The sequence below is a fragment of the Microcaecilia unicolor genome, chromosome 7 (genome assembly GCF_901765095.1).
Source record: "Microcaecilia unicolor chromosome 7, aMicUni1.1, whole genome shotgun sequence".
NCBI classification, from domain to species: domain Eukaryota; kingdom Metazoa; phylum Chordata; class Amphibia; order Gymnophiona; family Siphonopidae; genus Microcaecilia; species Microcaecilia unicolor.
The window spans coordinates 209,628,869-209,638,420 of record NC_044037.1 but is presented as its reverse complement, the minus strand read 5'-3'; the positions used below and the strand labels follow the sequence as shown (position 1 = coordinate 209,638,420).

The 9,552-nt window shown below is 37.9% G+C and overlaps 1 protein-coding gene across 2 annotated transcripts in view; it reads right to left on the bottom strand.

Moving 5' to 3' along the window:
- Positions 1–6,878: 6,878 nt before the first annotated feature.
- Positions 6,879–9,552, bottom strand: part of TFPI (tissue factor pathway inhibitor) — a 106,813-nt gene continuing 104,139 nt past the window's right edge. The window contains exon 9 of one of the 2 annotated variants that reach the window (XM_030210106.1): positions 6,879–8,193. In XM_030210106.1, the coding sequence (XP_030065966.1) occupies positions 8,087–8,193 (107 nt within the window). In that variant the 3' untranslated portion in view covers positions 6,879–8,086. The remainder of the gene's footprint in view (positions 8,194–9,552) is intronic. The other variant, XM_030210107.1, reaches the window with a different exon arrangement.

Below are 9,552 nucleotides of genomic sequence, written 5' to 3'. Positions count from 1 at the left end.
GAATTCAAGGAATGTCTGATTGCAAAAATAGAAACATCATAGCCACAGAACAAAATACAAAATGATAAAGCAACAATATATTACTCAAATCTAGCCCACATAAAAGATAATTTTATAAGGGTTGGCTAAAGTGAGGTGCTAGTGTGATGCATGTGCAATTTAATTGAATAACAAGCTAATTAGTGCCAATAATTGGCTTTTCAATGACCAATTATTGACACTAATTAGATTTAATTGAAACTCATGCATGTAAATTTAGGTGCGGCATCCGACCTAAATTTGACACGTGAGTAAAAAAAGGGGGAGCGGATATGGGAAGGTCATGGGCTGAATGGGGGCATTCCTAGCATTTACGTGCATTGTTATTGAATAACGGGAATATGTGCCTAATTTAGGCATGTACAATTTCACCATGTTTCAGTTGGTATAAATAGCTGTGCCTAAAGTTAGGCTTGAGTCCTGGGCATAAACGCTATTCTATAAACCGTACCTAACTTTAAACATGGCTTATAGAATAGCACTTTTTTTTCTGTGCTCATTTGTTTCAGCGCCATATACAGAATTCACCCCTAAATGCAAATTCTATATCGGAAACTATTCACGTGGAGTATACTAGCATAGCTTATCCTTAAGTGTGACCACTTATGCCGTGTTAAAGGTTGGTGTAAATGCTGTCAATGACGTGGGTTGCTGACAGTGTTCTAAACATTAGCACAGATGTCCTTGGCAGGATCCTGCCCTACCCATGCCATTCCCATGTCCACACTCCTAATGTAGCATAGGGCTAGGTTCTATATATGGCGCCTGAAAATTCTGCGTGGAAAGAAAATACACCTAGGTGTATTCTCTAACATACACCTATATATTATAGAATAGGCTTAAATTTCTGTGCCGTATATAGAATATACCAAGCACCTTTCCACGTGACCAAATTTAGTCATGGCCATTTACGTCATGTTTTACTTGCTGTAAATCCCGACATCTTAATTAGGTGCAGAGCGAGTGTATTCCAGAACAATGCGAACAGATTTTAGAAACGCCCACACCCTGCCCATGGCTATGCCCCCTATTCAACTATGCAACTTAGAATTTAATCGCACCATGTTTATTTATTTATTTATTTATTTATTTATTTATTTATTTATATTTTGCTCACACCTTTTTCAGTAGTAGCTCAAGGTGAGTTACATTCAGGTACTCTGGATATTTCTGTGTCCCAGGAGGGCTCACAATCTAAGTTTGTACATTTAGCAAGTTGTGCGTGTAAATCTTAATTAATCCCAATTAGTGCTGATAACTGCTTGTTAACATCCAATTAACAGCACTGATTAGCTAGTTTACCAATTAAGTTATGCACATTGTTATAGAATATGCTTTGATTTCCAGAAATTAAGGCACCATATATAGAATCCCAGTAAGTGTAAGTGCAATTATGCTTGTAAGTGCAAATTTGTGCCAGTTATCACCAATTAATTCTATCACTGATAATTGGTTGCAAGTTTCAAATCAATTTATGTGCATAGCTGCCATTATTCTATAACCTATTTGCTCATGTTTGCATGCGAAGGGCAAAAATGTGGGTGCAAGACTATAGAATTGAGGAGATCATGAGGAGATCAAAATCAAAAAGAAACAGACAGAAAACAAATGCTATCAATCAACCCATAAACTTTCATGGGTTGGCATCTGTCATGGATGATCTCCATTCGGGATTTTATTGTTCCTCCTGAAGAAGATATCAAAATGCGGTCCCGCATAGGGTAACAATTGAGCAGTTAACTTGCTGGCTTGTCAAGTTGAGGGACTTCACGCATCATGAGACCAGACAGCTATGGTGGCTATGAAGATTTGATTTGAATTGGCATCGCTATAGAGATATTTTCCAGTCCAGTGTTTTTAAGAGGATCTTCATTGTAATACCCTATGATCTGCATGAAGCATTTGGGTTTGGAAGTTTCAGCTGACTGAAGTTTTCAATTGATTACATATACAGTACCTTGTATGTGGATATATCTATGGACATGGAGTTTTGCTTTAATTAACCCACAAGCTGTTTTGTTGGCTTGTGGATATGACAATATTAGACTTGGATTTGACTCTGTTGATTAGATAAGAGCGTTCAGCAAGGTGATTGAATGAATGTAATGGCGATTGGTATGAGTGAAGTAAGAGTTATGCTATTTATATGTATTATGCTTGATTAACGATTGAAATAAATGTTTTCATACAGTAAAGTATTGTGTTCTGGAGCATATGTGTAGAATATTGTATATGAGTCATCAGCTCTGGTTTATCTTTAAGTATCCCCAATTGACATAATATTATAGAATACTGTCATTTCCGTGCATAACTGCCATTAGTTGGGTGCGAGCATTTAGGCCAGTCTTTGTCAGGACTAAATGCTCAAAAACAAGGTTGGGCATGAAAATACATACTAAACTAGTTTTTTTAATGGCCATTCTGCGCGGAACGACCTTTAGAGAATGCTAGCTTAGCATGGTTCATCCCAGTGTCTAACTTTGATTGACCTATATAGAATTCCCCCCATGGGGTAAATTCTACATATGATGCCAACAAAATGGCACTGAAAAAGTGCTATTCTATAAACCATGCCTAACTTTAAACACAGTTTATAAAATAGAACTTACACCCAGAAATCGCTCCTAACTTTAGGCACAGCTATTTGCACCAACCAAAATGTGCAGATTTGTGTCTCTAAATTAGGCGTATTTCCTCCTTATTTTGTAACTACACATGTTAATTTTAGGAATGTCCCTGTTCCACCCATGACCCTCCCAACTCCATGTCCCCTTATCAAATTTGCATGTAAAATTTAGGCACAGGGAATTTACACACATATACTCCAATTAAATCTTGTCTACTGTACTTTATGTTATTGTATTATGGTTTGTTTATTAACTATTGTACGCCACATTGAGCCTGCCCATGGACGGGAATATTGTGGGATATAAATGTTATAAATAAATAAATAAATAGTGCCACTAATTGCTTGTTAATAAACCATTTATCAGTGCTAATTAGCTTGTTATTCAATTAAATTGATTGCAGAAATTCAGCATGCACCCAAATTTTTGTGTGCAATTTTTATCAACTTTTATAGAATTCAGAGCATATGCGTATTTTCTATTTTACACTGTAAATACACATTTTCCAGTTAATTTAATCTGCATTAGAACCTCCTCCAAAAACAAGCATGACTTTCATCTCTCTCTCTCTGTCTCTTTATATATATATATATATATATATATATATATATATATATATATATATATATATATATATATATATATATAGATGGATAGATAGATAGATATAGATATAGATATATGTGTGTGTGTGTGTGTGAATGTATATTACAAAAGTGCTCGTTATGGCTAGGGTTCAAAATAAATTGTGGAGGTTATTGCATTTAATCACCTTTTGTGGTTTTTCTTGCTAAGTGGCACCACTTATACATTTAGAAGATAATTCTGTAGGTGTATGTCTTCATTTAGGTACCCTGAGGATGTGGGATGTGTAATAGATGCTTACTCTATCCTAGGTGACTAGGTTTCATTATAGAATACTAGAGCAACCCAGTATTGATATGCCTAACATTTAGGCACCCACAGTTATACCAGCCACAGAGCTGGTATAAGTACAGGTGCCTAAATGCCACAAGGATATGCCTAACTCACAATACTCTATAACTTACCTATGTAAGTGGAAGCCCTGACCATGTTCTGCCCAAGCTCTGCCCCTACTCGTCCCCCATTGCAAATACACACTATGGTGCTTATTTTAGATGCCCCATTAATGTTTTGGATGACTGAAAATGGGTAATTAGACATCCATACTGCTTGGACATCCAAATACTTATTTATAAAGCCAGAATATGGATGTCTAACAGTGCAGTACGTCCATATAGCAAAGGGGAGTGGCGTGGGTGTATTTTGGGTAAAACTAGGGAGGGGCCAAAAGATGGACATCCAACTCTGCAGAATGGTTAAGGATGATCATGTTCAAAAAGATGAGCCTGATACTTGGCATGTCTAGTCGAGTGTTTATGCTGTTATCTTCAGTATGGAAGCTTTGTTTGTTCTTTCCTATCATTCAATGGAATCCTAGTTTAAATTAGTTTGTGTGTTATTGTACAATTTTTGACTTGTAAACCCTCAGAAAGTAAAGGACTGTAAGCTTTAGTGAGACATAGTTAGACATTCAAAACCAGTGCTTAATTTCTATCATTGGGCTGACAACTCCATTTTTAAACTTTTAAAAAAAATATATATATATATGCAATCATTTAAAGTTTGTCCATGAAAATGTATGTGAACTCTAATAACTTTTCCAATAGAAAGAAAAGCCAGCACTTAACTCTCAAATGTCCTTTTGTTTCTGAGGGCTTTTCTGCACAAAAAAGATTTTTTTTCAGTGTTTTTGAATATTATATGCCAATGCTTAGAAATGTTTAGTATTAGATTACCTCATTTTACATTACCATTTGCTGCATCTCATTGTATTGCTGTCATACCTTAAATATTCCCTGGTGTCCAGTGGGTGGGTAAGAACAATCCTCAATCGCTCCTGCCCTCAGTCATGCTGGGATCCAAAATGGCACCAGCAACCCAGTGGATCTCATGACACTACCATTAGAGACCATGTTTCCATATAAGAGCAGGTGGCAAGAGGTAGACCTTTCTTTTTTTTTTTTGGAGGGGGCGCTCTAGAATGAACTATATTTGAATTTTAAGAGATAGGCAAAAGCCTGCTTGCAAACACCATTATTCTTTTTCCACAGGAGTCAGCAATCTGGGGTACTGAGCTTGGTGACTTCCACGGTAAATCAGGGTGCGGTAAAAGCCTGCCTTTTACCACATCTTGATAATTTTCACCCTTATCCCCCGGATTCTATATATATCATGCTGTTATTTCTGCATGGAAATCAAAGCATATTCCATAACAATGTGTATAACCTAATTGGTTAACAAGCCAATCAGCGCTTATAATTACCAATTAACAAACAATTACTGACACTAATTGGCATTAATTAGAATTTACACGCAGAACTTTCTATGCATATTCTATAACATGTTGCATGTAAATTCTAAGTTGCATAGTTGAAAAGGGGGTGTGGCCATGGACGTGGAATGGGCAAGTCACGGGCATTTCTAAAATCTGTATGCATTATTATAGAATACACCTGGTCTGTGCCTAATTTAAGCATTGGCATTTACACCAGGATGGTGTAACTGCCTTCGACTAAATTTAGTTGCACGTATGGGTGCTCAGTGTATTCTATAAACCATGTGGAAATTTAGGTGCATTCTACAAAGTATGCCTAAATTGAGGCATACTTTATAGAATGTGCTTAGGCGCTGAATTTTTAGGTGTGATATATAGAATCTAGTCCTATATGAGTAAAAAGCAGAATTCAATAATCACTATTTACGCATGATGATTATACATATGTATTTTCAGGGATGACTGTTCCCTATCAGTTGTCCTCTTATTATGATCGGCACTAAACTTGGTAAGAAGCAGAATATAAGTTCCCTATATTGTACTGTTTAAATATGTAAAAGCCGTGTAAAGAGTTCAATGCACAGAGGGCCCCTTTTACCAAGCTGCGGCAAAGGGAGGCCTACGCTGGCATCGGTGTGTGTTTTTGATGCACGCTGAGGCCCCCTTTTACCACAACGGGTAAAAGGCAGGTCTTTTTTTACTTTCATAAATGGCCGTTCAGCAAATGGAGCACTTGCCGCACGGCCATTTTGGGGGGAACCCTTACCATCACCCACTGAAGTGGTAGTAAGGGCTCCCACACTAACCTGGATATGACAGTGCACTGGAGGTGGGAACTACCACTGAGCTGCTGTGGTAGTCCAGCAGTACTTCCTTTTTTAGTGAGTGGTGAGCCCACATTGGGCTTACTGCTGCTTTGTAAAAGGGCCCCAGAGTGACATTTATAGAATACTAGCTTAGTGCGCATTTCACACCTAATTTTGGGGCCCTTTTACAAAGCGGTGGTAGGGCTACCGTGTGTGTAGCATGTGCCAAATTGACACTACCACCTGGTTATTGCATCCACCCAGCAGTAATTTCAAAGTTGGCACATGCTGTTTCTCATGGTAGAAATATTTTTCTATTTTCTACTATGGGGGGGCGTTCCCATCGGTAATCGTTAGTGTGGCAACATTGGCGCAGAGTGCAGAAGTAATGCACATGTAGTGCAATGGGTGGGGCAGTAAATAGCTGCGTGCTACTTTTAATTTTAATGTACAGCCATTTACTGCTCCCATTAAAAGAGCCTTTTTTTCCAGTTGCAGTAAAAAAAGGCCCAGCACATGCCAAAAACACATGCCCACACTGCCGCAGGCCACTTTTAAGGACCCCTTTGTGCATGAGCATTTACGCCTGCCAAAGGCCAGTGTAAATACTCACACTCAACTGATGGCAGGCAGGCACGCAAATGCACGTATTCTATAATATCACACCTAATTTCTGGGAATGCCCCTTACCCGTCCATGCTCCTCCCATGGCCACACCCCTTTTGGAGCTGCACGCTAAGAAATTTAGGTGTGCATGTTATAGAATAGGCATAGGGCAAATCCATGCATTATTCTCTAATTACTGCTCATTAGTGCTTGTTAATACCAATAATTGATTTTTGTTGCCTAATTACCTAATTAATTTATTCACGGATCTTGCAAAATTGCATATCCGACTTTAGGCAACCTTTACAGAAACCGGCGGATAGTGTTGATAAATTATTTATCTTTATTTCAAAGCTTTATATAGTTCTAATTTTCCTGCTGTCAATTAAAATAAAATTTCAACTTACCACAGCTCTGAATTGCACTATTCCTGTCTTTCTTTTAGGGGTACGTTATCAAAGCAATTTCACCATTTCATTTCTAATTCCCTTACATAAATAGATAATAGTGTAATTTCTAATAGTGATCACTCCAGGATTTTCCAAGTTTGTTTCATATTTTAATAAGCACTCTGAGAGTAAGGTGGTTTTTTTTTTCACTTTCCTTTCATCACAGTGTAGGAAGATAATTTCAGATCATATTTGTTTTATTATACATTGAGGAAGAAAAATGAATACAAAATAACTGGCTCAACATTCATAAAGTTTAGAATACTCCTGGGTTAACATGGGACAAGCTGTATATGGAATGAGATAAATACAGTATGTTGTTTTAGTTATAAGAGCCAATTTTTAATTGCAAGACATCATCACACACCTTGATCAAACAGTGATATGGACAACTCTGTACAGGACTTGCTTTATTCTGCTGGTGAAACCACTTTTCCCAGCTATAAATTTAGGGTCTCTTTTACAAAGCTGTGCTACCGATTCTCGGTGCGGCGAATGAGAGGAAGCACATTCAATTCTTATGGACTTCCTCTCATTTGCCACGTGGAAATCTCTAGCGTGGCTTTGTAACAGAAGCTCTTAGTCACTAACTGGACTGAAATTAGTCTTCCCATGCACAATGTCCCAGTGTATTACTGGTGAGTGGGTTGTTTCATCAGCATTACATATAAGATAATCTCTAGTATGAATTTTTATTTCACGTTAAACTGATATTAAAAGTAATCCATAGATTTCTACTGGAAACCTGCCATCATGCTCATTTTACCATAAATATTTACGTGAAAGAAGAAAACAGTATAATCAGTTACTGATGCAAATGAAAGATGTAGTGGCTCCTAGTCATTCAACATTAATCCAGTATGAATGGGACACACTTGACCTTCTGCTTCTGTAGTTAAGTAATCTAGTTCATTTTGCAGTCTACAAAAGTGGAAGACTTCACAGAAAATTTATTTTGAAATCAAGACTTGACGGCCTGTTTTAAATATGTCTGCTATGGTAAAATTGTTAGATTGTTTCCCAGTTTTATCCAGAATAAGAAAAATGCTTTAAAATGGAAATTATTTTTTTTTAAAAAAAAGATAAAAAATACAGAGCATTTCTTCTGGGGTGAGTGAAAACATTTTTGTAATTTGAATGTGTTTCCAGCAGGTAATGCTACAGAGGTCTGCCATGCATACTTCACTGAAAAATGAAAAGTTATATCATTTCAATGATTATTGCATCATATGCTGGTTTCACTGTCATTTTCTTTCTCTTTCTCTTGGTTTTGATCAGATCACTCCGTCTTTCATTTTCATGCCAACCTAAGGGAAAATTACAGCAAGCATGTATTACAAAGTCTGTAAGCAGAAGCAGAATCACACACAGGGAACCTTTGTAAAGGTATCAGGTCAGTAAGGATTTGGATTTGTTTTTCATACAGTTGAGGTCCTTTCACTATACTGCGGTAATCACTAACTCATGTCTACTGTAGCTTAAAAGGGCTTACCGCGGGCATACTGAGATATCCTGTGGAAAGTTTCAAATGTGCATGCACTACCCACGTACTAAAAAATATTTTGTTATTTTTTGGCCAAGTTGGCATGTCTGGGAGGGGGGGGGGGGCTCTTGGGCATTTCTGTGCTAATCAACATATTGGTATTGCCACGTGCTAACTGATTAGCACAGCATTAGCATTTGAGCCCTTACTGTCTACAAAATAGGTGGTGATAAGGGCTCACACATTAATTTTTGTTAATGACTGCGTACTAATGCAACATTAGCGCATGGCCATTAATTTGAAAAATGGAAAATCAACTATTTTCCAGCTGCGGTAGAAATGACCACTTTCTACCACAGCTAGCACGTCTAGCTCCATCTCCACCTGTTTTCAAATCTATGCTGAAAACCCACCTTTTCACTGCTGCTTTTTAGCTCCTAGCCACTACTCAATTGCCCTCTCCTTGTCCCTTCCTTCCTTCTCACCCATCACTTCCCTCACCCGTAACTGTCTTGTCTGTCTGTATTATTTAGATTGTAAGCTCTTTTGAGCAGAGACTGTGAGGCATATTTTCAAAGCACTTTGGGAGGCTAAGTTCCATAGGTTTCTATGGAACTTTGGAAGGCTAAGTGCTTTGAAAATATGCCTCTGTCTCTTTGTATCAGGTGTTCAGTGCTACGTGCGTCTGGTAGCGCTATACAAATGTTAATAATAATAAAAGGACCCCTTGGTTTGTTAACCACACCTTGCAATCTTTAGTATTCACAGAATCAATTTAATGCATGCTAAGAAATGCGTCAATGCATGTACAATCAATTTGCACATGTTAGAAAGGTCTAATGCATGTTAAAAACAATTATTAAAACAAATGTGAGTGAAGAACTGAAAAAATACTTAGAAAAACAGACTTTGATGACTCCTAGTGGTAGTTTCATGGTACTACTGCTATGGCATTATCCTTGATTATGGCATTGACTTGGGTGAAAGCAGAGGAAGTTTGCTGCCACCTGGGACCTCTGCCTCACCAGTGCTGAACCCTAGGTAAATCGGGGGGGGGGGGGGGGGGGGCTTGGTAGAGTGTAGGGTTCTTAGGGGCAATGTTTTCTCTCAGGGTGGGGTTTCCTGAAGGAGTAGGGCTTTTGGATTGGGCTAGCACAGTTGAACTTATTACCTCTTTAAGATG